At 38.7% G+C, this 26915-nt stretch overlaps 3 protein-coding genes across 3 annotated transcripts; 1 reads left to right on the forward strand and 2 right to left on the reverse strand.

Moving 5' to 3' along the window:
* Nucleotides 1-4979: 4979 nt before the first annotated feature.
* Nucleotides 4980-10047, forward strand: synprb (synaptoporin b). The gene is made up of 5 exons (XM_062475782.1): nucleotides 4980-5157; nucleotides 6649-6773; nucleotides 8209-8407; nucleotides 8582-8773; nucleotides 8894-10047. Exons 1-5 carry the CDS (start codon nucleotides 5134-5136, stop codon nucleotides 9236-9238), a joined length of 885 nt encoding a protein of 294 aa, XP_062331766.1. The 5' UTR covers nucleotides 4980-5133; the 3' UTR covers nucleotides 9239-10047.
* An 8235-nt stretch (nucleotides 10048-18282) lies between these two features.
* On the reverse strand, nucleotides 18283-20123 carry LOC134026253 (green-sensitive opsin-4). The gene is made up of 5 exons (XM_062468818.1): nucleotides 19763-20123; nucleotides 19380-19548; nucleotides 18882-19047; nucleotides 18527-18766; nucleotides 18283-18396 (listed from the first exon to the last, which is right to left on the reverse strand). The coding sequence occupies exons 1-5, from the start codon at nucleotides 20121-20123 to the stop codon at nucleotides 18283-18285; spliced, it is 1050 nt and encodes a 349-aa protein (XP_062324802.1).
* Nucleotides 20124-21318: 1195 nt separating this feature from the next.
* Nucleotides 21319-23503, reverse strand: LOC134026258 (green-sensitive opsin-1-like). Its single transcript, XM_062468832.1, has 5 exons — nucleotides 23143-23503; nucleotides 22797-22965; nucleotides 22538-22703; nucleotides 21791-22030; nucleotides 21319-21432 (listed from the first exon to the last, which is right to left on the reverse strand). Exons 1-5 carry the CDS (start codon nucleotides 23501-23503, stop codon nucleotides 21319-21321), a joined length of 1050 nt encoding a protein of 349 aa, XP_062324816.1.
* Nucleotides 23504-26915: the final 3412 nt, after the last annotated feature.

Consider the following 26915-nt stretch of genomic DNA (forward strand, 5'->3'; position numbering starts at 1 on the left):
TGCTGTAAGGCTTACAATAAGCCTTGTTATTAAGATGTTCGCAGTGTTTCATTTTCATTTTTTTAAATTGCCTTCCATTTCTATATGCAGTTAATTGAGTCATTTTTTAAAACCGTGCTTTACTGGTAATCAATCACTGGAACAACCCTAATTTACATATTCATGCCCTAAGATTCAGAGCGGGAGTGGAATTTAGCGGGAATTTTATTCTCACACTGCTTCAGATGCTCATCAGAGACTGCTAGTAAAAATTCTATGATATACTACAGTAGATGGTCAAGTAAACATTACATGATAGATTACAGTAGAAGGCACAGTCTATGTGAAAGTAGTATGATTCTGAAGGCCATGCAGAATTAAGTGTGTTTTTTCTTTAATTTTTAGTAAACTTTAAAATTTGTGAATTTTATATCATTACTTTTAATCTCACCAGATGTTGAAAATAGAAATCATACCAACTGACTATTTCCCCATAACTGTCTGTGTTGAGCAAGAGGTAAGAGGGGAACAATTGTTTTGTTTTCTTCCACATGTGATTCTTCCCCAACAAAGAGCACACCATAATGTTGAATATACATTCGATTCCCAGATTCAGCCTAATGGATGGGTCCATCAGCCTGTAAAATGACAGTTTCCTCAACGTCTTCATGCAAACAGCTGTCTGTGATTGGGTGTGAGGGTTCAGGAAGAGTGCGCTATAGTCTAGGATGGCTGATACTATAGTGTAGAGTGATTCACCATGAACTGAAAGTCTGCAGAGGTAGCTGAAGAGCTCTTTGAAATATTTAAATGCTGGGAGTGTTTTAATGTGAGATTGATGGAATAAGGTCAGTGTCAGCAGCACTACAGTACAGTAACTTGCTTGTGGAGTGCATCCATCTCATGGTGAACAGACAATTCACAAAACACTGCACCAGACCAAATGAACACCAGCTTGTTAGACAAAAACATGTCCACACAAGTGCTGATTGAGCTGTAACATGTATCTTTAAATGATACATTGACCTTTTGATCAAAGTGATGGATTTCAGGGTTGAACAGATCTGACATCTGAACTTTAAAATGGAATTGTCAAGAGAGTTTATTTAAATATGGTATCCACTCATTGCTTTATTATTAGATAATTTATTGTGTCTCTTTGCTTTGTGACCCAAGGGTTCTGAGTGATTGTTTATTCAAATTCAAATCCTACAGCACTGTATTCCTTCTTTCTCTTTGTTAATCATGTATTGCCTTTGAAGTGGTCTAGAGGAGGACACATCATCCTTCAACTCATTTGCTTCCCTTTCTAAACAAAAAGTTCCATGTCCAAATACATTCGCTGCACATTTGTCCTTTGCTTTCTCTTTTTGTTTTGTGTTTATAACATTACATTTCAGAAAATTACTTCAAAGACATGTTGTGGGAATCCTCTTCCTTTTAATATGGAAGCTCAAATGCCTCAAGCTGCCTCCCCACCAGTCCCATTCTGAGCCTGAAGGCTGGCTTTGAATAGAGTCCCATCTAGCCCAAGGCTCTGGGCTGGTGTTCTGTAAGAAGTTAGAAAGGCATTTTAACTTTGGTACATCATTGTTGTTGTCTGTCTTCGGACTGCGGCGCCATGGCGGTTCTGTTTTGGGTGGAGGGTTTGTGGAAACAGGCAGATTTGTGCAGGGCTTTTCCATTCCCCAGTTTCAAGGTAGGGACCGGAGATGGTGTCTGAAAGATAACCATTAATAATGCAGCTAGTAGCTGCAGTCTCCCCACTTCTGCTAGGTGGAAAAAAAACCTTTCCATGCTGTCAGACCCATACAGCAGCACATGCTCATCCACCAGAGTATGCTGTCATACCACTACAATCTAAAACAAAATAATGGACAGGGTGCTTTTCTTGTCCTGTAAGTCTGAGACATGAGTCGAAGGCAGTGAGTGTGCCAAAAGCAGCAAGAGGGAGAAAAAAATGAAAGTCAGAAAACATACTGAGAGGTAGAAGCAGAGAGAGAAATAGTGGGAACTGACTGGTGTGCAGTGCTGTTTTGTAGTGAGGAAGTAGAACATTTCACTATTGCTCCATTACAGTGCACAGTGCAGTCGCTTATTGTGGCTGAACAGCGCCCACTCCTGGTTAAACATTCAAAGGGTTGTGCTCTTCTGAGAGGGCAAGATTTGTCCATACCATGTGAAGTCACCCATTTTATAATTAGAAAAATAGAAATAACTTTTGATTGGAAATGAAATGGTCTCAGGCATTATGGTATTTTAAAATAATAGACTTAAATGTTGTCTGTTACTGTATTGTATTACCAGAAAGTTGAAAACTGAATGACACTATGTTTGTACATCAGTTGAGTTAGGGCAGTGGTGGTGATTTTAATTTCCATTCTTTTGAGTGATTTTGCAAACAAAAATGTACATTACCGGAGCTTATGTACCGAAGCTATAGTTCTATTGGCAGTGTTTACCCTGAGATGTTCTTTTCTGGAAATATTTTAACAATTAATACTGTATGTGATTAAAAAGACATTGACGTGTTAACTGAAGAATTATTTGTCAGATTTCTCAAAAACCAATACATCGTTTACAGTTTTTTTTATTTTTATAATTGATCATTGGAGACCTGCATCTAAACTATAATTGCAACTATATCAAGTCACACCCCATCAGCTACAGGCAATGTTGCAAATTACTATATCAGGAAAAATTTACTGTACCTCACATTTAGTAGTTTCGATTTTGGTTTTAGGCTGAGGAATAGGACATGTGAGTGTATTAAAATGTTCCCAGACTGATTGACTGGTTTCCTCCAAGGCTCAGTGAGGGCCATTATGTCCTTCAGCAGCTGATTGAGCGGCCTCACATCTGCTACAATATAAAAAACAGCTAATCTCTTCTCATAGCCTCTTCTGTTTTTTACACAGTCATTGCCCAACTGTCATGTTTCAGTTTACCATGAAACTGCACCTAAATTATACCTAACTATACCTAGACATTGAAGGATTTCTATTATTTTAATATTCAGAGGCTGATGCCTTACATGTCTTATTAAGACTTTTTTATGGCTCATTACCATACACTTTTCTTTTTTAAATGAAAATGTAGATGATGTATTGCTTTTATTAAGGTTTGTTTGTTGGTTTTCTACTGCCTCACTGTGGATACCCAGGATCATTACTTTTATTTTCAGAACTGTGAGTGAAATTGGCACTTCTAGTGGCAGAAGTTTTGGGTGTTGAGGCACAAGACATCTTCATTTGCTTTGTAGATGCTGTTATTGCATATTTGCTAAGGTTGAGTGAATGCTTTGGAAAGCGATAATAACCAGATATTGTATTCCTCCAGAGTGTTTACAGCATCTTCAGCATGTGCTTCTGTGTTTTCCTGAGCAGATAAAAGATTTATTGCATTGTAGAAAGTAGATTGTTAAAGATGTCTTTAAAATGATTGTAAAGAAATGGATGGTAAAACCGAATACTTGCTTATTTCTACATGAATCTGCACAGTAGAAATAGTATACAGTAAAGAAATAGTATACAGTAAAGTTAACCTGAACTTCACACTTTCACCAAGAGAGGTCAGCATAATACTTCTGTTTGGTACAGAGCAGTAACTTTGGAATGAAGCCTGATTTAACAACACTGTTATTACATCGGAAATGCTGGTTGATTATATGATAGTATGGTTTTGGTGTGTGAATTATGACACATGTAGTAATGTGATATGGGGGTGGGGGGGGGGGGGGTCTTAATGGGTACGTGGATGCTGCTGTAAATCTTGTTTTGGTGACAGAATTTGCAGTTGCCTTTTAGTAACACCATGTTAGACCTGGAAACTTCACCCTTCCACATACACACAGTCACAGGAACACACAGTCACTTCTGGTGAGTGAGGTCTTGTCCTGCTTAGCTCCACACATTTCTTCTACTTAATTCATTTAATCAAATTCTTCTTTATCTTACATTTATTGTTGATAAGTGTACAAGCTCATATGTGTTAGGAATTTGTATTACAGGTTCAGTTTATTGGCAAATGGCAATAAACTTGAACTTGAAACTACACAGTTTCGTACACAGTTAATTACCTATGGAATCTTCAGCATTCTGGAGTTACCATAGTGACTGAGCTACAGATTGACAAGGAGGCAGAGGGTACATTTGATGTGATCAGATCGATGCTTGATGACAAAGACAGCCCTGACATGCTCATCTCCATGTTTCAAAACTAGTCTTTCATATTCTGTATGTTGATGAAAACTGATGAAGTAACATTTTGTTGAAAAGTCGCTAAATGTTTTGGACTACTTTTAGATGTTGGATAGCGTGAAGAGTGTACATGGCATATTTGTATAATAATTGTATCTTGCAAGCCAACTTATATTAAGTAGTGGTACGGTTTGCTTACCATATTTACAACCAGATCAAAGGAATGGTATTATGCATTTATGACCTCACCATGTGTTCTTCCCTCAGCAGGGCCATGACCCAGCTGGGGCAAACAGAGACCCTGCTCATTTGTCAACTCTAATAACAGTGCTTATCATTCTTGAATGCCTTTTGTGTCAAATGAAATGTTTCATGTTTGAAGTATTAATGCATCTAACACCGGAAAAAATAATTTACAAATAAACCATCCGTACAGGTTGGGGAGACTTTAGATTAAAAGGTAAATCAGAGTCTGCCATTGTCTAGACTGCTCCTGTCTGTAATCTGTTTCTGTGTGCCTGAACCTGCTCAGCTTTGACGACTTTCTCCTAATAACGTTTAGTGATGAACTAGCCTCAAAGTTGCAACATGTGCAGAGCTTAAATCTGTCATAATGACAAACACTAATATATTGTATGATGTGGGCTTCTGTGTGTGTGTGTGTGTGTGTGTGTGTGTGTGTGTGTGTGGTATGGTGTACTTAGTCTTTTCACTCTCTGGGGGAGCAGATGGCAATCTGATGAGCAAGTCCTCACAGCTTCATCCTCGTCTGATACAGGTTCCCAAAGAGTGCAGTTATAAAGGGCTCTTGACTTCTCCTCCCATTCATCTCTGTTCTGCACTCCCTCCCTCAAGCAATCATCTCTCTCTTTCTGTTCACCAGAGAAAAGGCTACAGTATGAGAAGGAAGCTGCTTGCACTCTGTGAAGCACAACTTGAACACTGTGATTTTTAAATGTGTATGGTCATATTTGCTCCGGTAAGATACTTTTTAATTACATAATCAGTCACATTTTGTTCAGAGTATTTGGGTACTTGAGTTTGGGTTGTTTTGTTTATTTATTTTGTTTTACATGTATGAGATGTGTAATGAATATCAAGTTTTTGTTTGTAATCATCTTTGTTTTCAGCTGTAAAGATTTCACATCTATGAATCTATGATGTTTGTAAAAAGAGAGACTTTTTCAGATCTGCTTTTAACGTATGTTCACTGTTAAGACAATGAGTAACGTCTATGCAAAATTATGTTTCACATTATTATCAAGAGGTAATATGACGCTGACTGCAAATTCCCAGTAAGAAGTGTAGTGTTAAAAATTATGTTTGATGTTGAGCAGATTAATTACAACACTTTACAGTAAGATTACTGTAACTATGGTTAATACATAAACATTACTATGTGAGAACATTGGTATTAAAGGTTAGTGGTATAGGTTATTACAAAAGTGTCAGAAGCCACTATATGTGGGAAGGGTGTAAAGGGTAAATGGCTGTTGTAAGAGACAGTTAAATGTTGCATTACAAAAACAAGATTAATGTTAACATCTTCTTACCCCTGGAAATCTCAACCTCCCCCAAACTGTAACAGAGTTACTGGGGTAATTTCTTATTGCTACATTGTAATAAAGTCTAACCACAAAGTGGTTACCTGTAAGTGCCTACATAACTACAATGGTGTTACTATGGTGTTGCTTTGAAGTTACATGGAAGTTACTGTAACATGAACGTAAAATCTTCTTAATTGTTTTTGCATTTATTCAACAATTTATAAAAATGAATAATGTATATGTAAAGTTAAATGAAATCCCTCCACAGTATACAGTCTGCGGGGTAGTCGAGGGGGTATAGAACATTTCATCTGGTTGAATCACTCCGTAGTGCTGTGCCCACCCTCTAACCCACAGTAGGACACTCTCTGTTTGCAGTCTTCCCATCTCTGAATAATTCATTTGTTTTGTTGTTAAAAAATCGATCACAAACCTTGAACATCAGTCTAGTTATTAATGTGGTGCAATATTGAATTTGTCTTTCCCTCTCTCTATCTCACTCTCCCTTTCCTTCCAACTTAATGGGTGTAGGCGTGTAGGGTCTGATTGAAATTGACCGATTCTTCAACGTTCACAAGGTGCCAAAAGCACACCAGAGGGAGATTAGTGCTAGAGACCTGTCTGAGACAGATGACAACTCACCAGACTTCTGTTTCTAATAGTTTATCTTTGCCTTGAACAAAACACATGATAAATGAATTAGTTACTTTGCATTTCCTTTAACAACACAGTTGTTAAAGGAAGTTAACAGTTCTAATCTATCAACATTTCTTCTTTGAGTGTTGATTGTTGCGTCTGCTCATAATGCAGATGTTTGTCTGTCCTCTCCTCTGAGGAGCAGACAGCAGAGGGGGAGGTGGAGCCGAAGCTCCATTATCCTTGTATGTGGAGGTTGGTAATAGATGTTGTCTCATTTTCTTCAGATTTTTGCCATTTGTGCCTTTGCAACATGTGGGGGATACAGTGGTCAGCTGCAGGTTAAAGTAAACTGTGTGGACAGGAAGCAGAACAACCTCATCATCTCTATTCATTTTGCCTATCCTTTCAGGTAAAATATGCTTTCTTGGTATTTTGCATTTGAAAGATTAAAGTGTTAGAATGTTTTTGAACCCCTATATTCCCACACTATATCTTAAACATGCCAAACACTGAAATAGTTTACGCAATACTCTAAGTGCCATCTTCCATTTAATATGGTAGATGATGATATTACTGTGATTGTGACCGAATATAATATGCCTATTTCCCTAGATGCTTTCTACCCCCTCATTCTATTTATCCCTCTCTCTCTCTCCCTCTATCTCCCTCCCTCCCTCTCTCTCCCTCTCTCTCCCTCTCTCTCTGTCCCTCTCTCTCTGTCTCTCTCTCTCTCTCTCTCTCTCCGAGGATTCAGTTCAATCTAATATAAGAGGGAGGAACTTATTTCATACAAGTGGGAGGGGGGGAGGTACACAGAGAATTTCGATGATAAGGTGAATCAGAGTCTGGTTGATGGTATTGTCCAGACTGCAGTGCTTCTTAGTTAGACGGCAAAAGTTATTTCTGAGATGGAATCTTCAATGCCTGGAGAGTGTTTTATTTCTTTGGTTATATAGTTGTTGTTCCATTTTCTTTGTCTAGTTCAGTGAGTTCACCACATCTTCAATATACAGTTGATGTAGTTGGTTTAGGTAACTGATGGGGGATGTTCTACATCTCCATTCTGGTTAAGGTGACTCACTGATGATTGCTCTATGACATAAATTGTTTTGCTTTTCTCATATTCTGATAAGCACCAAAGGTAATGTTACTTTCTTCTGACTTTGTATTGGTTTAATGATGGCCTGATGATTGGAAGCAGAATAGAGGAACACAGACAAGGAAGAGTTCCTCCAGGGGTTTATTTTACAGACATGTGGAGATCCAGGACTCATTTACAGGGGTTCCTACAACAAAAACCAAAATAAAACACAGAACAACAAAAACAGTCAATAGAAACTACTACCAATTTCTTAGCTGGGCATCTAAAAGAGTCCTTTCCCTCTGGGTTTCCTCTTCTTTAGCTGTGCTTGTGATATTTGGTATATTGTATTGTGTGCTCCATTGTCTTCTAAAGGGTTGTTAAAGCCAAGTTCAGATAGCTTCAGTGAAATTAGCCTTTTTAACCAGAAATAAATTGTTCAGGTAAGTCTCTAGGATATGAAGATAGCTGATCAAATATGCCTGATAACCCTATGAAATCATGGAAAACAGTGACAGCTTTCTAGTTTGTTGGGAGGGGATGGGGCCTGAATAGATTAGAACATGTGCCCTTCACACATGTGCCTAGTTTCATTGCATAAATCTTACAGATATTCTTGGACATTTTCTTTCTGTTAGCTTGACAAAATGACTTTGTCCAATCATTACAAGGTTTGACAACTGCAGATATTCATAAGACATAAGATAATGTTCTACTGATGTACTGTACATGCTGTGTCTGCTGCACCAATTCTATGTCCTAGGTTACAACAAGAGCATTTCAAAGCCCCTACGTGTGAGGGGGAGAAGCAAGAGATTCTTTTCCTGGAAGGTGACTACTCCGCATCAGCCCAGTTCTTTGTGATTATTGCTGTCTTTGCCTTTCTTTACTCTCTTCTTGCTACAATCGTATACATCTTCTACCAGAACAAGTACAGGGAGAACAATAGAGGTCCATTTGTGGTAAGATTGTACAAATTCTCAATTAGCAGCCCTAATAATGTATCAAATTGATTTAACAAAAACGAATGTATGTATGTATTCTCGAACACATTCTTTTTTATCTCAGAATCTCGAATGACTGCATAACTTTTTTTCTCATAAGATCTTTTTTGTGCTCCTTCATCCCTCCAATAGGATTTTATAGTAACAGTGATATTCTCATTCCTGTGGCTGGTAAGCTCTTGTGCCTGGGCAAAAGCTCTGTCAGATGTAAAGACTGCCACAGATCCCACGCAGGCCCTTACTCTCATCTCAGCCTGCAGAATCAAAGCCAACCGGTGTGTTACTTCCCAGCAGCCTGTCTGGTCTAGTCTCAACACATCTGTGGTGAGTTACTGAAAAGACTGTGGACACCAATGTTGCATGAGTAGTATTTAGTATGCAGTGTGCTGCATTGACCAATTATACATTTTTCACTGAACCAAACCATTTTTGCTCAATCTCCAGGTATTTGGTTTCATCAACTTTGTTCTTTGGGCTGGCAATATCTGGTTTGTCTTCAAAGAGACAGGCTGGTATAAGACAGGCCAGAGTTACCCTACAAGGAGTGCTTCAGGGAAACGGGCCAGTGAGATGCGGCAGCGTCTTTACAGTGAGAGCAGTTTTGATCAACCCTATAGGCAAGCCAGCTTTGACCAACCAGAAGGAAGTTTTCATCAACCACCATTTAGACAAGGCAGTTTCACTCACTCACTCAGCTTACCCCAGACACATCTAGGCCAACCAATCACCTACAGTCCAGATGATCAGCTCCCATCCAGAGGGCCTATTATATTGATAAATAAGATTTAGATGAATCTTTCTCTCGCCTGCTGGCCTCTGTGATGTTAACTTGTGACTCAAATATACAAGTGTGTCCAATGGTCTAATGGAACAACGAACAAATCAAAGTAAAAATGATTTGCAAATGTCAACAAGGGCAGGTAAACACCTGTGTACCTTCCATTAATAGAGAAAAAATTGAGGGCATTGGAGCAAAATACATTAGCTCTAAGGAGACACCTGAGAATAATTTAAAAAAAGTTGATAAATAAGAAATGGAAAGAACATTCCATGGGTTAAAGATAGAGGAGCTCTTAAGGATTCAATACAAGTTCATGTAATGGATGGACATGCAGACATGTGTCTACAGCATGTCTCAAAGTTCATTAAATGCTTTATATGTTGTCTCTCTTCTGTAACTTAAGAAGTTGTTAAGGGAGTTTTGGTTGATATTGTAAAACATGACGGTTTTCGATTCCGGTTTAGTGTTGCTTTTCATTTATTCCACTTATAAGCTGTTTTATAATGTTCCCCAAATACAGACAATGTTGAAGAAAGCAAGATGACCCATGCTTGATTAAAGATTAAGGTTAATTATGGAAGTTTACATGGAACAGTAAAGAGAAGGGTACATTGGAAATAGATAAAGTTGATAAATGTTGATTTTAACAGTGTCAGTCAGTACAGTAACTCAATTGATTTCCTTTAACTGTTTGTAAATGCAGTCATGTCAACCTGTTGTTTGTGTTGTGAACTATACTTTGCAGTGGCTAGAAGTATTTGTGTTGTTCAGAAGTTATGAGACTGGTACTTAAAAATGAACAAATAAAGCCTGCCCTGGCGATGTAAACTGTTAAGCATCTGAAGTTCCTTTAAAGGATGACATTATTGCCAACATTGTGGTGTTTACTTTTATCCATAACGGTCCATGTGCTGTATAACATTATACATTCTAAAAGAAAGGCATTTAAGATGACCCAAGCAGCTTAAGTAAATGAGAGTTCCACAAAAATCATACAAATGTCATTGACAAAAACATTATTGATGGATCAGTTGAGCATTTTAAATAACTTGTATTTCATTATTATTTACTCTCGTTACCTGTGTTAAATTGTATTTATGTACATCCATGTCCTTGCTCTACCTGACTCAAAATATGTTCCACAAGGAACCTGTCCAGAAGGTTTCACTGTGATGATCAAACTATTCAATTTTAAACACCTTTAGTTGAACTGCTGCAACAAATTATATGCTTGGAATTCATCTTGCCTCAGAAAGGTAAAAGTGCCTTGAAATTTGAGTATGTCATTTCACTGTGATCTTCCACCCGAGAGCTGTTACCATGGAAATGCTGCTTTGCTAGGTGAGAGCTGTCACCCCCCCCCCCCCCTTTGTGCTTTAGAGGGGCTTCCTACCTCTAACAAGAGAAAGATTCAACTTTATGTTTCCGTAGATGAGTGAAGGGGACAGATGAAAATCAGGGAAGAGACAGATGAATGTAATTTGAATTTGTTCAAATTATATTTCTATCTATACTTTCCTGGTTCCTGTGATTTATTTTTGAGGATTTATGAGAGGAGAGAGGAGCTGTCAAACACAAGCACAGACTCAAAGCCTTGTGGGAGACAGTATCTCTCATTTAAAATAGCCTCCATGTCATGTCCTTTAATGATGTCACTATAATAGAATTCAATCCTGACTAAGTCACAATATTTTAAATTAAAATTAGAACAGCTTGTCGTCACTTTTTGGCTGACATATTTGGACAGAAATAGAGAATAGACAAGAAATGTATGTGGAGAAACCGGGGGAAAGACATGCAGAAAGCATGTGTGTACAAGCCTCAGCCCATACAGAGCACACTCTCCCAGGTCTACCCTGACAGTAGCTCTTACTGATAGAGCAGCAATCCAGTGTTACTTGTCAACCAGCCAAGCAATGATAATTCATTGACAATTAACCTGAAATTAGATTACCATTAAGAAGTAGGAAATATTTAAGTCTCAGTGTTCAATGAATGAGGAATACAATATCATTCAGAGATTTTTTTTCTGCCAAATGTGTCTAAAAGCAGTTAGAGATCCAAATTATAAAGACAATGTCTCCCTTTTTGGCACACTCTCACACTGATGTTAACAGGACACTCCTGACACAGGAAGAGCAGAGTGGAGGGCGGACATTAGCCTCTGAAGCTGGTTAATCACAAGGCGTGAGGACTGTTATTATGACCTCTGCGTGTAGCATGGATGCTTTGGATGGAGCAATTAGAGCTAGGGTAAAGGCAGTATTTCTCTGCCTCCCCGGCTCCCAGCGGAGACGTTAAATACATGCAGGTGTCCAGGACATAGAAATGAACATGATATAAATTGCTATGTAGGTATTCAGTATAACAATTAAGGTCAGGTTATCAGCAGGAAATGAAGGGTTACATGAGAATGCATGCATAGCTTTGTTCACTCTGGATTAGAGCGTCTGCTAAAATGACTAAATGTTCACAGCATGGGATAGTGGAGAAAGAGCAAGTACAACAACATTCCTATGAGGAAACATTGCATTTTTGGCGATGAAGTTTGAATTCCAAAAATGTAAAAAGCCATCACACAACAGCATAAACAATTGCCACAAAATAATGTTTTAATTTTCTAAATGCATGTTTTACTAAAAGGTTTTGCTTCAATTTAGGATTTATACAATCTGTATGGGTACGCTTACAGTGTATACATGTGATGTGTGCTAAATTAATATTCTCAACATGAATAATGTAATATAAATACATGTAGGACGTTTCATCGTACAAACATCTGAAATGCTGGCCAAAGGGAAACAGGTGGTTCTCAAGACTTGCTGAATATGCCTGCAGAGGGCACCATCAACCTAGCTGATACAAGCCAATCACTACAAATTGACATTAAATAAGTGGATGAAGGCATTCCTGTGAATAGCAACATGATCTGTAATTGACAAGATTATTTCTTATTTTTTGATTACAAAATCTGCATCTAAACAGTCAGTAAAGCCAGTCAAAATGTGTCAACATTTATTTATATGCTATATTTAAAAAGAAAGAAAGAAACATGAATACACAAATTGAAGGGTTACAATGAAACAGGGGAGTAAATGATAGGGTGAAGAACAAGCAGCCGTGATAATACTTATAGTAAGCACTCCCTTAATATTTCAACAAACATCTTGTAGTTGTTTATCATTTACTAATACTCGTAAAATGCAATGATTTGATTAAATGTATTGCCTAAAGCCAATTGAGTTGAAGAACTGCATCATACTCTATTGATCCAGTTCTTCAACCCAAATGGCTCTAGGCAATTCATTAATGGAACCATTTGAGTGAATGTAACTTGTCAGGTTTTACAGTGTGTTTATACAGCATACTGCATGTGTAACTGTAACGTTACAGGGACTTCCTGTCTCTGTGATGTGACCAAGCTTTAGAATTACAGGTACTTGAAAATGTACCTTACACACACACACAGGACAACTAAGCAGCTTAAGTAAATGAAAGACCCAACAGAACACATTTTGTAAATATTAAGTACATTAGAGTAAATGGTAAATTAGATTTAAGCAAAGTGTATACATACTGCTGTTTTGTACTTCGTCACTTTCAAACATTTTGTAGTCTGTCAGACAGACAATACTGCTTCAATTCAAGATCGTTTAGAAAGAAAAAAAATAAAATGGACAAAAGGTCAGATTACTCTGTTTACTCAGTTTAAGCTTAAGTTTTGGGGAAGATCACCATCTGAGAGGCTTTGACATTTCTTTCACGTTGGCGTCTATCTGAATATTTATGTCATGTAAAAATTGTATTTCAACTAAGTGCAGTTTTTTTTATCTGCTTTAACGTTTTGGAAGTCAGTGGAGTCTGGTAAGAAAATTTAATGAAAATATTATAAAGGCAGAATATAAATGTAGGGTCTAACAACACTGAAATAGCAAAACACAAAAGCCGTGACAGAGTACATTTTTTATTTATTTGTTTATTTGTCAGGGACAATACAGCGCACATTATTACATACATAAATAACAATATGTTGTAGATGTGTTGGATAAAAGGTTTTTAGCCAATAGGCTAATTTGCAACCCCAGTCCCTGGTCAGGCCTTTCAAAAAAGTTAAGAAAAAAAATGTAATGCATAGTGTGTAACACAATCAAGCAGCAGATATATTATACTGTAAAATAATATATTATTTAATGGTAGGAAACAACAGAAAAATACAGCAAGGACAAAGTGCATCAGAAGACTGACACCACAAGGAACTTGCAAAGCAAGCAACAACAACTTCAGTCAAGACAATCACGTATTAGATTTGAGCATTTATTGATACCATGACATGGACATAGGTTTGATTTTGGCGGAGTGGATAATCTAAGGGAAGCACTCCCTGCCTCCTCGATGCTACGCATGCATACATGACATATGAGGCAGGGAGCAATAGAGATATAATCCCCCTGTTGGAGAGAACATACAGACAGCATGGGGGAGAAGGGGATGGTGGAGGGTGGCAGCAGCACTGATCATACAACAACCGGGGTGAGTGTGTGTATATACGCGCACCCTTTTAAGGTTGTCTTATCGGACGTGGCCCAATGGGCTTGTGCTGGCTACCACAGGTGTGGTAGACTGCCCACATTGCTGCAGACTCCCGGTCGTGTAGATTCACCCTCTACAACACCCTCTACAACATGAGCATTCCACCCAGCTGCTAGTCCAAGCACTTGTCCTCTCTAATATGGACTACTGCAACTCGCTGCTCGCCGGTCTCCCAGCATGCACAACCCGCCCTCTCCAGAGGATTCAGAACGCAGCAGCCCGCCTGGTCTACAATCTACCCAGACTCTCCCATGTTACCCCGCTCCTCAATCTCCCTCCACTGGCTTCCCACCAGGGCCCGTATCAGATTCAAGACCCTGGTACTGACCTTCCGAGCGGTGAACGGGACTGCACCCGACTACATTGAGTCTCTCCTCCAGCCTTACACCCCCACCCGCCACCTACAGTCTTCTTTCTGACAACTGTCTGGTGGTCCCACCTCTCAAGAGCACCCGCTCCCAACCCAAGCTCTTCTCCTGTCTGGCCCCCCAATGGTGGAATCACCTCCCCACCTCCATCAGAGACACTGACTGTCTCCCCACAAACAAAACAATGACTCTTATTGAGGGACTTGTTGCTCTTGTTGGTTAGTTGTAACTGATTTAACTTCTTGTACTCACTTTGAATTATATTATTGTTGCTTGCTTTCCTACAGGTACACTCTTGCACTTTTGAGGTTCATGTTGTTTAATTGTAACTTGTTTAACTACATGCTCTTATGTTTCTTCCCATTGGCACTTATTTGCTTTTCACAATGTATGCTTCATGTTTTGGCTACCCACAATGTTTTTGGGGCTATCTCGTTGTTTATGATCATTGACCTATGGACTTTTGTAAAGCTCTCTCTTGGAAGTCGCTTTGGATAAAAGCGTCTGCTAAATGAATAAATGTAAATGTAATGAGCAAATGACGCGCGCTGCCCGATGGCCCTGCCTGAACTAGCTTCGCTCATTGGTTAACAAAGTTGTTAAATAAACGCATAAATAAATTATTGTGATGTTTTTTCATCACTTTGAAATAAACCAGACAACTCATAATTGTGTCCTATGACACAAGTTTTGCAGGACATTGGAGGTACTATACACACAGCAAAGATTTCACAAGAATTTCAAGAGATGTCATGTCCAGTGGTTGCACTGAGGCTTTGAGGCTGCACACAGTCTGGGACTCCTCGAGGTCAGGTTCACTGTATGGTTTTGATAAAGATAATAACAATCCTAGCTTTGTTCTAACATATTTACACATAAAAACTGTTTTACTTTTGTTTTAGTTTTTAGTTTTTTCAGAGCCTAAACATCCTAATCCTCAAACAGGTGTTTTGGGTAAATGGGAGAAGGAATCTACATCAGTGGACCATAGCCATGTACTAAAGAGGCCTCGTGCAGGATTGGAAAAACAGGGATTTGAGTCTGGTTATAATTGGTTTACTCTTGACACACTACCGATAATATCCTTGCTGCAGCCATGGCAGTGAAATTACATGGTATACTACACTCTCTAGAGCAGGGGTCACTAATTGGCGGACCGCGGTCCGGGTCCGGACCCAGGTGGTTCCCTATCCGAACCCGGACCTATAACCGATATATTATTATGGAATGAATTCATTTTGACGGAACGTTTCCATTTTAACCGGCACATCTTTTTGTTCCAACTAAATGTGGTTTCTATCTTACTTGTCCAATACAAAGGTCCAATCAGGAGCTTTAATAACTGTAATCACCATGACAACTCACTCACTGAAAGTTGGTTGCAACCTCTGTGGGTCAGGTTGTGTGTGTCATTCGCAACAACGCAGGCTAATCGATTTGCTAACAGTACCTGTTTCTTCCTTAGCGAAAAACATGGCGTGCTCTAAACCCGGCGAAAAGTTGATTCCAAAAATACCTAATTTTAGACAAGTATGCATTTGTGCTGCCGGTGGGGCGCACAAAACCGATGTGTTTAATGAGACGGTTGCCCTTGTCAATAGTGGTAGCTAATGTGAAACGTCACTATCATGGCCGTGGGAACTAGGAGTGCTGTAGCACCCCCTGACAGCACGAGAATTTCCAATGACATGACTTGAAAATTCACCACCGCGGCACAGCCCAGCCCCGCAGTAGCGGACTGGCCATCGGGAGCACCGGGAGAAGAATAACAATGGAAAACCAGGCTAAGAAACGTAAGGGTGGGGCTGAAAAATGAAGAGACTAAAAGACATCACCTTCACTAGACAAGGTTTTACCAATTGAAAAACGGCTATGTTCATTTTACATAAAGCTCAAAAAACTATTTTGTGCTCAAATAAAGGCAAAAAAATTATCTTGCGATCTCGCAAGTATCCTAGCGTTCTCACGAACTAGCATCACATCAAACAGAATGTGCATGACCTATTTTTACTCCCAGTCAATCCCTACCGTCCCGCAACATTAAGAACCCCCCCCCCCCCCCCCCAGCAGCACCCCCCTAATAAAATATCCTATGTTCCCGCGGCTATGGTCACTATGACACAAAGCATGGACACTTTGAACAAAATTACCCCCAGAACTCTGAGGTAAGGGCCAGAAAAATAAACCATAATTGTTCCGGACCCTGGACTGAATGGAAATTTGGTTAGTGGACCTTTTGGGTTTCTAATTGAGTACCCCTGCTCTAGAGGGTCTGTTTAATTGTGTTTTAAAACACAATTAAAGTGTATAAGATAAGCCTTCCTAAATACAATTAAATCGAGCATTGTCTGTGTATTTGATGAATACTGTACATCTCTACAGCAAATGAGCTTGTCTACAACTTCTGTGGGAATTCGATAAAAAATAAGACACATGTAAAACTTAAATAATCCGTTTATTCTTAAAGAATGCAAGAATTCAAGACCACCCATGCTTAACAGTTGTCATGATGTGCAGTAATGAAGGAAAAAATGCAAATACATTTAATTTATGTTGCTCTTTCTGACGAATAAAATAATTTACTTCAGTGTGCCGTCTGTGTTGAATGACTCTGCTTAACCTCTTAAGCTGTTTAAAAGTTAGTCACAAAATCAAGCAGTAGAATACTGGAATACTATATTAGTACATTCAGGGTGCCAAATATTTATATAATTGTAGAAAAATAAATTATTCATAGATATAAATATATTTCAAAACTTTACACAGTGACACTGAAGAATATGCCCATGAAGAAGTCAATTAGCCCATTACATATTTTCAATAAAAATACAATTTCAGCAGATAAAGTTAGTTCTTTTATTGGTAGAAAAGATGTTTGTTATTCAATTGGTTGCAGACTCAAAGGGATTTACGAGAGGTGTTGTGGTACATTATAATCTTGTTAAGGATACGCAGCTCATTAGAGTGTACCTAACAGCTATATAACTTCTTTGTAACATGTTATACATTTTGTTGACATTGGTAAAAATATAAATCCATAACATTTTAATGATCTCATCATAATGTATTGTGAGAACATTCTAAGAAGTTAAGGTTTCTACCTATTAAGGGTATGTTGTGTCATCTGACCTCAACCTTCTTCCTTGCTAAATCCATCACTATTCCCCACTAATGTTTGTACTTTTCCTCTCCACCACTTGGGACACTGTTAGTCATCCACAACATGTTAGTGAAGCAAATAAGCCAGTGCTTAAGCCAATGTTACAGATTGTGAGGCAGCTTACTATAGAGGTACACCTGGGGGGTATTCCAGAAAACAGGTTATGCAACATAACCGGGTAAGTTAACCCACCAGCTGATTCACAATGTTGCAGCAACCCACTGGCAATGTTGCTACAACGCTGGGTGTCATATGAGGAGTTAACTTACCCGGGTATGTCGCATAACCTTCTTTCTGGAATACCCCCCTGGACAGGACAGTTGTTTATCACAGTTCCATTCCTATTTTCTTTGAGTATTGGTGTTTTGGAGCATGTGTGCAAGTGTCTTTTAAGAAGTTGTTTTGTACACCAGAAAGAGGCAATGACAATCATTTCATGCATGCATTTATTATCTAGATTTACATTTTATAAAACATGTACAACAAATGATAACAAACAAGTTGCCAGAAAAAGAAATGCTAGCCTTGACTTAATACAAAGAATTCATGTATTTTAAAGATTACCTACAGGCATAATCTTGCAACAAAAACTTTTAAAAAGAATTTGTGTACAAGTGAAAAAGAGGACTTCATTTCATTGTAATACTTCCTGAAGCTGATCGTTTACTAGGTGCAAAGAGCCAACGTTTGTTCAGTTCTGCAGATGTTCTGTTTCTTTCAAAGGATAAAAACGTCATGTCACTGATTCTTTGTGCAGACAGTATCCAAGTTCATGGTGATGGTTGACGAAGCTTGATGTATTGTTTATTTCTCCGGTAAATTATATGTGGCTAAATGGTTTTGGGGATACTATATGACGAAGCCTGATTGATAAATATGTCCATCAAGTACCAGTTTGTGCAACAAAAAAAAAATATTTTGAGTTGATGCAATTTTATGCTGGAGCCACAGAGGACACTTCTGTCTTGCTTGTTGACACCTGAGATGACTCCTCGTCACCAAGAGGGTTCTTGCCACAGAATAAGGTGGTGAGCATGCAGTTACGGAACTGCAGGGAAATCAAGGGAGAAAAATAATAATTTATTTGATTAGAAACTTTACACAATATTGATGATGATGATGATACTTTTTGCGTGTATAATCTTTATGCTTTACAACATTTAAACGTACAAACGTACCTGTTTATTCATCAGCACATAGATGACAGGATTGAACAAGGCTGAACTTTTTGAGAAGAAGGCTGGAATAGCCATTGCAGTGGCTGAGAAGGCAGCACCTTTGTTGAAGAAGATCCACGCAGCAAAGCTGGCATAGGGCGTCCAGGCAACCAGGAAGCCCAAGACCATCAGGACACACATACGTGTCACTTCCCTCTCAGCCTTCTGGGTAGATGCTGAGTCCTGCTGGGAAGCTGCGGCCTGAAAATAATAAAGTTGTTGATAAGTTTGTGCTTGGTTTGTGCACGTTTGAGCATTCTTAACTATACCATGGTTAGGTGATCCAAACTACAAGATAATTTAATGAGTGTCTTACCGCTTTGACTGTGCACACAAGATTCCCATAAGTGAAGAAGATTGTGGCAACTGGAACACAGAAGTGGCAGCTGAACATGTACAGGACATAGGACTCATTGTTGTAGGCTGGGCTCAGGGTGTAGTAGTCAGGACCACAGGAGCACTGCATGCCCTCAGGAATGTACCTGGGGATACAATTTAAACAGGGTGAATCTTGGAATATTATTCATTCACGGTCAGTGATGAAACAGTATTGTACTGTCCACAGGGGAGACCTTCACAGAACCTAGTATGTTCCTGAGTGGATGACTAAAACTCAGATGTGGATTACTTCTCAGTAATTCTGTGTTGTCTGAATTCAAATCAGGCCTTCAAACACACACTTAAAACCATCAGATGTTCTCAGGTTGGTACACAACTAGTGGTGAACTAAATCTCAACAAATTAATTATGCAGCTCATGCCTTACAGTGTCTTAACTGTCCATTGAATTTCAGAAGATTTAAAGAGAGACCTACCTTGACCAGCCGACCAATGGGGGAACTGCACAAGTGCTTGCCATGAACCAGGTGAACGCACAGCCTGCCGAAGCATGGTTGGCCCCAAACTTAAAGCTGCCCATGGGCTTGCAGACCACAATGTATCTCTCAATGGCCAGGACCACAAGAGACCACAGAGAAACCTGACCTATTCAGAAAAAAGAGAGAGAAACATTAATGACAGTCCATTCTTTTTTTGACTAAGCAAATTAATAGAACAGTATATAATTCTGTGTTTTATTTCACTACAAGTATGCACACATGATACAAAAATAAGTTTTGTTAATAAACTACAATGATAGCACACATTTTTATTTACTCTATAACCTGATTACTAAATGTGCTGTAAAGTATATTTTTACCTCCAAGGGTTGCCATGAAGCCTTCAATTGCACAGCCCATTGGTCCCAAAACAAAGTAGCCAAACAAAGAGGTGTAGAAGGTGACGGTGAATCCAAAGACAACCATAATTGTTCCAGCCACAGACAAGTTGACCAGGATAAAGTTAAGAGGTTGCCGGAGTTTCTTGTGCTGAGCTGTAACCAGCAATGTAAGACCATTGATGGGAAGGCCTAAACAAATAAGGATAAACATGTAGAAAGCAAGAAGCTTGAATTGCCATGGCTCCGCCAAGTAGTACTGTGGGTATTCAAAAGGACTCCTGACCAGCCCGGTCCTGTTGGACATGGGGATGTAGAAGTTGTTTCCCTCGGTGCCGTTCATCCTTACTGAGAAAGGAGTAACAGCAGGATGAGAGAGTAGCTTTCTATGGCTGCAACAAGTGTCCGCTTGTTCTCTTATTCCAAGTGATGCTGACAGTGGGGTTTTATACCTTACTAAGCAGACTGATTATGGCTAAACTGCAGTAGGAGGTGAAAGGTGACCTTTTGGAAGAGGATTTTGATGACTTAAATGGTGCTGTCATGATCACTTAATCATGTAGTAGAAGATTACCAAACACGACTTTTATACAAGTTTTAGATTTGGTGTGGGTTGGGCTTTGAGAATGATGTGTTAAAGACTTGTTAATAGGTCAGGCAGTGGGGCAGATATTACATGTCCCTGAAATCACCAACATTGATCAGGGTAATCTGTGTTGAATGATCTGTTTTGTTACAGTCTTACAGTCCTTATATTGAATTGAAGAGGAGTTTTTGCAATGCTGAATTTAAACAAATTTTTCATGCAATCATTTATTTACTTAATGTATATTAATATATTAAATATTTACATTTTATTAACACTCTAAAATGAACATAAAATAAATCCATATAAACAAAATCCATGGATACAGTTGTGCAGAGCAAAAATCTAAACTGAAATATTCATTCCAAAGCTATATTTCAACAACCTTATTCAGAAGAACAAACACAATTTCCAATAACATGTTGTGGTAGCTATAGCGATGTTCTAACAGTGCTATGAACAAACATGTTTGACTCTTAATGTGGCATATAATCTCAGTTGATAAGTGACATTAAGTATTTGTCACTTGTCTTGAGCTTGTGTTTGAATGGCTTGGTTTTGTTTCTGAGTCACAAATCTTGGATGCTTAGCTTAGATGCGTCTGGCAAACAGGAGACATGGGTTGATGAAGAAGCAGAGCATTTCTATTTCCGAGAAGAAATAGCTATTTCATATGCTATTACAGTTGAATCTGTCCTTCGCATGACTCACTATTATTATAGATATATTGAAATCAAAACATTCACCTCAATTTGTGTCCTTGCAAATAAATCAGGCATGATATGAAAAGGTCCCTGGAATGTGGAGTTGTTTGAGATACAAGCTGAACATTCCAGGTGAAAACATTTGCAAACATATGTATATGAACAGAACTGTCCATCCAAAGAGCGCTCTAAATATCAGTTGAAGAGTGGGTCAGAGCTGTCTGTTTAAGTAGTTGTACTCAATGTCTCTATGCTGGAGCCACAGAGGACACTTCTGTCTTGCTTGTTGACACCTGAGATGACTCCTCGTCACCAAGAGGGTTCTTGCCACAGAATAAGGTGGTGAGCATGCAGTTACGGAACTGAAGAGGAAGAGAGGAAGAAACAAAAGTCAGGGACAAATGTGCTAAAAAGTGACTTTACTTTGTTGAGCACAGGGATAAGGTAAGGACATGGGGTGAGGAAAAGATTAATGAAAGATAAAAATGAAATGCCTCTGAAGAAGTGTTTAGCGTATAACGTCTTCAGATTTGTTTAGTGCTCTGAAGTCTACAAAATCACATATTGTTATTTCTGGCTGTGTATGTAAAAAATGTTTGTTCATTTGGAAGGAGCTACATTTTTGTTGGGGTAACTCAACACAAGCACATTGACAATGAGACACAAACAGAAATGTGAGCTGACATTATGTCATATCAGTGCAGATTTTGCTATGCTCACCTGTTTGTTCATCAGCACATAGATAACAGGGTTGAACAAAGCAGATGTCTTAGAAAAGAAAGAAGGGATTGCCATAGCCTGGGGAGAGAAGGCAGCTCCTCTATTAAAAAAGATCCATGCAGCAAAGCTGGCATATGGGACCCAGGCCAGAAGGAAACCACAGACCATCAGAATGCACATGCCTGTCACTTCCCTCTCAGCTTTCTGGGTAGATGCTGAATCTTGCTGGGAAGCTGCAGCCTGACAAGAAAAAAGAATACAGCATATAACATTTGATAAGGCGTGCGTACTTTGTCAGCACAGCATACAAACCTGGGCACACCTGCCTGCTTAAACGTGTGAGATCTTTCGGCAGGGGTTAGATCGCTTTTTAGAAATTAGTTTTGTGCCATTAGTTTTCAGTTGTTCACAGGCTTAAACAAACAATCCATGGCTGGACTCGCATCCACCATGCTAAAATTGAGCTTTGGGCCCTTTGGGGTACTAATCTGGCCTTGAACCTAATCCAACCCAAACCGAAAGAGCTCACGCGTCTAGGCGGGTAGGTGTGCACAGATGTTTGTGGGCTGCACAATGGTGTCAGTATGCTAAGCACACATACCACCTGCCTGTGCATACGCCTAGATATCTATCAAACAGTTGACACTGATTACACCCCATAGTGGAGGTGTGTGTGTGTGTGTGGTTTGGTCTGTCTGTCTTTCCGACTGACTGTGTTCACTGTAATTCTGGACAAGTATTTCTTACCGCCTTGACAGTGCTCACAAGATTTCCATACGTAAAGAAGATGATTGTGACAGGAACACAGAAGTGACAACTGAACATGTAGAGGACAAACGATTCGTTGTTGTAGGCAGGGTTCAATGTATAGTAGTCTGGCCCACACGATACCTGCATGGCCTCTGGAATGTACCTGTGATAAAACCAAACCAAAAAGTTGGGGAAACTGTCACTAAAGTTTACTGCACTTCCTTTAAGTCTCCATTAGGTTTTTACACAGGCCTACCTTGACCAGCCGACCAATGGGGGTATAGCACAAGTTGATGCCATGAACCAAGTAAATCCAACTCCTGCCAAAGCATGGTTGTTCTTAAACTTAAAGCTCCCCATAGGCTTGCAGACAACAATGTATCTCTCAATAGCCAGTACCACAAGAGACCACAGGGAAACCTGACCTAGAAGTAGAATGACAGACCGAAATTGAGAGTGATGGACTAGTACTTTAGGAACAAATGACACTTATGCCATATAGTTCCATACAAATGGTTAACATTATAGTAATATATATATATATATATGTATGTAATTATAAAAATAAGTAATTCTTATAAATGACTAAAGATCTCTCTCACCTCCAAGTGTAGCCATGAAGCCTTCAATTTGACAGCCCAGTGGTCCCAAAACCAAGTAACCTTGCAGTGAGCAAAAGAAGCAGACTGTGAATCCAAAAAGAACCATGATCAGTCCTGCGAAGGACAGGTTCACCAGGATAAAGTTAAGAGGTTGCCGGAGTTTCTTGTGCTGAGCTGTAACCATCAGTGTCAGACCATTGATGGGGAAGCCAAAACAGATCAGTAAAAACATGTAGGCAGCAAGTGCCTTGAACTTCCATGGCTCAGCCAAGTAGTATTGAGTGTAATAGTAAGGATTCCTCACAAGCCCAGTCCTGTTGGACATGGGGATGTAAAAATTGTCACCCTCTGTGCTGTTCATCTTCAATGGTCTTACTAGCAAAGTTTAGTCTGTGATCCAAGGGAGAAACTCAAAGCTACCAGTCTACACTCTGTGATTATATATATGCAGTTATATAGGCACATAAGAAGACACACTTCAAGTTTTAAAATCCACACTATAATCAGATTAAGATCTGTATCTGCAGCAACATGTCAGAAGGATTTTGTTTGTGATTGACAGGGACTTAAGACACGGGAGGAGAGAAAAGCTTCTGTATGACATGCTAGTCCTACCCATGTGTTGTCTAAGGGGTCAAAAATGACACGCCACTATGTTTATCATCAGAGAAAACCCCTAAAAGTTGTTTTTTCAACTTGAAAATGTATGACTTTTCCTAGAGTGACCCCAAATGGAGTTAGGCCTGAAAGGGTTAACTAAAACTCATAAAACCCATAAAACTATTATACACACCACAAAAACAACTAAGAGACACACATACACCCCCCCCCCCCCCACAACGATTTAGAAGAGGAGGTATCTGAAGAAGAAGATGGGGAATAATTCAACCCAGAGCAGGATGCAACAATACACCTCTACTTTAGTAAATAAAACAGTTATGACAGGTCTGCTGTAATAAAAACGAATGGTTGTCCACTGATTAAATGCAGTCTTTCTGCACTCTGAAGAGGTAAAACCCACATATTCACAACGTTTGTGATGAAGGACAGGTTGTTTCTTCATGCTAAATAAATTAGGGGTTTAAAATTTAATGTAGCTGCTTTATTTTAGGGGTTTGGTGAAGTGGGTCCTTTTTGACCCTTAGGACAATTAGGGGTGTATACAGAATGTTAAGACTGCACAAGGGTTAACACAATGTAACAACATTTACACTAGCTGTTTTTTCAAACACATCCTTATTCAAAAAACCATTACTAGGATATTTTATTTACAGTTTTAAAGTAACAAAATTGCAGCCTGTATATAAACATATCTGTCTAGAAAGCTGTGTTAAACAGTCAATAAATCAAGTCTCTAATTTCCATGCTGTATACTGATACAAAGTTAGCTCAAAACTAATGAAACAATGGGCTGATTGGTGTAATCCAATTATATTATGACTTCCACCAGAAACAAATTATTTGCTTAGTGCTCTATCCTGTTAGTCTGGAGTCAGTTGGGTTGGTTCACTAAAATGATAATTTAGGTCAGTTTTACTTCTATCCTGCAACAACATCTAGACTGTATATTATTGTTTAACTCATGGCCCAAACCTGAAATCACTACATTGGAATTCTTTGTATACAATAATAACAGTTCTGTATGTAAGTTACTTGTGCATAGTGTTTGCAACATCATACCTCATGGTGACAAAAAATGTATGTGATACTTCTTGCATGTGAGTTTTATGAACAAGTGCATACTGTGCATACTGCATCTCCTGCCTCTTTCACAGATAGGGAAACAGACATAATCCACGACTTTATTTAAGATGCAGTTGTTACTATGTTTTTTATCCTTATATTATCTTGACCCCCAATTAAAATGTGTGCATTTAAAATGAACACACTGATCTTAGACATGCAAACGCCAGCAACAAATCTTGAATCATATATTTAGAGAAAAGCTTCCTATTACAATGTCATCTTCAAAAGTCGTACCACTTTCTGTCAATGATCATGTCTTGTAGATTTCATATGTGACATATTTTCGACTTACAAATACATAACTGGCTGATATTCAGCTGCTAAGTACCTGCTTACAGTAAATATTTTCCTATATGATCATTGCTTGGAAAAAAAACACATTCTTGCACAAAGCATGACTTGCACCAAACTTAAAGCTGTCATTGGGCTTGCATTCCACAATATACTGTAACTCTTAATGGCCCTTTACTCGTTCAGTCTTAAGGTGAATCTCTGCTTGTATTTTCCCATCTCTATTGCTTTTTACTCTCTTCTGTATTTCTGCTGTGACACAGCAGGAACAAAAATTGATCGAGCTCTAATAGTTATAATATTTATTGAATATAACTAGTTTCTGTGAATTCTAGATTATTTCTGTTTTGAATGGTTTTCACAAAGTCTAAAGGGTACATCACTAATTATACATAATTAAGATGTTCATGGCTTTTTTAACAAGTTAAAGGCTTTACATTTACCACTTTAACAATCAACACCATCCTTATTAAGGTTCCCTGCAGGATTACTTAAGGCAGATCCAAACATTGCTAATTGTTATTGGACTTAACGTAACTTACTATATACTTGCTACTGTACGTTGATTTATAAAATGTTTGAAAACACCATGAAAGGATAGTAATTACCATGCAACTACACAGAAAGGCTTACAATAACATTGTAGATACAGTACATAGACTGCTATTTATTAACATGGTATTACGGTTGAACCTTAAACTGTAAATTACTAAAATATAAAAGAGGAACAAGGTAGAGAGAGGACGTTTTTCCAGTATTGCTATCTGAATAATATCTACTGTAGCACCCTGCAAAGACGAAAGTTGACTGCTGGCCTGTATTGCACAAGAAGCTAAGCCTCTTACTGTATAATTCTAACTCTACAGATCTGAGAAGAGCTGTGGCAGTAAAGGGCTTGCCATTCAGTTCATTTTATTGAGTTAAAGTACAGGTCAGTTCAAGGAAAATATTTATTTAATAAAGAACTTAAAAGCATTAATAATAAAACGAAATCTGGTACACAACCATGCGGTGTCGGCCTGTTGGTGTTCATAGTTAGTTTTTGCTTCTAAAGAGGCTTTTTAAGAGGCAGAAGAGAACTTTGTTTCATCAAGTGATGACTGTGATGCTGAGAACACTGGCCTCTTGCAGGTCTCTGCACTTCTACGAAATGTTAACCAATTGTGTTTCAAGAAAATAGAGGGATTAACGTGATTATTTATTGTTGGCAAAACAACATTTAAAAAAGAATTACAGTATGTCTTTGCACATCGCACACCCCCCAATTGTAAGCTGCAGTGTTTGAAACAAATTTAGGATCAACTGTGGATTTGAACACTCTTGATTGTGAGAGTACAGGCAACATCAAAGACACAGTAGTGATCAGCTACCGACGGTAGACCCAACAGTGAAAACGTTCACCATTTATCATAAAGAAAGTGGGGTTGTAACAAAAGTATACAGAACAAAGTAAAATCCTCTTTGTTGTAGTACTGTTATTGTCTGAGGCTATAACTCTCACTAGACAAGTTTAATACCTAACTTAAGAAAAACCTAATGAGTGTAATCTCAAACTGCAATTAAAATGAAATGTGGTGCCATTAAATCTATTGATTTAGGCATTGACAATCCTAGTAAAATGTACAATGAGCCACATTACCCCACATCACACAGAGTTAATGAGTCCTGTTGCAAACCTGTTAATGCTACCCATGTCAAAGCCTCAACGATTGTAACTTTCCTTTAGCAGATAATTG

The sequence above is a fragment of the Osmerus eperlanus genome, chromosome 1 (genome assembly GCF_963692335.1).
Source record: "Osmerus eperlanus chromosome 1, fOsmEpe2.1, whole genome shotgun sequence".
NCBI lineage: Eukaryota > Metazoa > Chordata > Actinopteri > Osmeriformes > Osmeridae > Osmerus > Osmerus eperlanus.

Coding starts and splice junctions, on each gene's coding strand:
- synprb (XM_062475782.1), top strand. CDS start 5,134: ATGTGTATGGTCATATTTGCTCCG. Junction 5,158..6,648: donor GTATGGTCATATTTGCTCCG/GTAAGATACTTT, acceptor CATTTTCTTCAG/ATTTTTGCCATTTGTGCCTT. Junction 8,774..8,893: donor CTAGTCTCAACACATCTGTG/GTGAGTTACTGA, acceptor CTCAATCTCCAG/GTATTTGGTTTCATCAACTT.
- LOC134026253 (XM_062468818.1), bottom strand. CDS start 20,123: ATGAACGGCACCGAGGGAAACAACTTCTACATCCCCATGTCCAACAGG. Junction 18,767..18,881: donor TTGTGTGCACAGTCAAAGCG/GTAAGACACTCA, acceptor TATTATTTTCAG/GCCGCAGCTTCCCAGCAGGA. Junction 18,397..18,526: donor ATGTGCTGATGAATAAACAG/GTACGTTTGTAC, acceptor ATTTCCCTGCAG/TTCCGTAACTGCATGCTCAC.
- LOC134026258 (XM_062468832.1), bottom strand. CDS start 23,503: ATGAACAGCACAGAGGGTGACAATTTTTACATCCCCATGTCCAACAGG. Junction 22,966..23,142: donor CTTCATGGCTACACTTGGAG/GTGAGAGAGATC, acceptor TTCTACTTCTAG/GTCAGGTTTCCCTGTGGTCT. Junction 22,031..22,537: donor TTGTGAGCACTGTCAAGGCG/GTAAGAAATACT, acceptor TTTTCTTGTCAG/GCTGCAGCTTCCCAGCAAGA.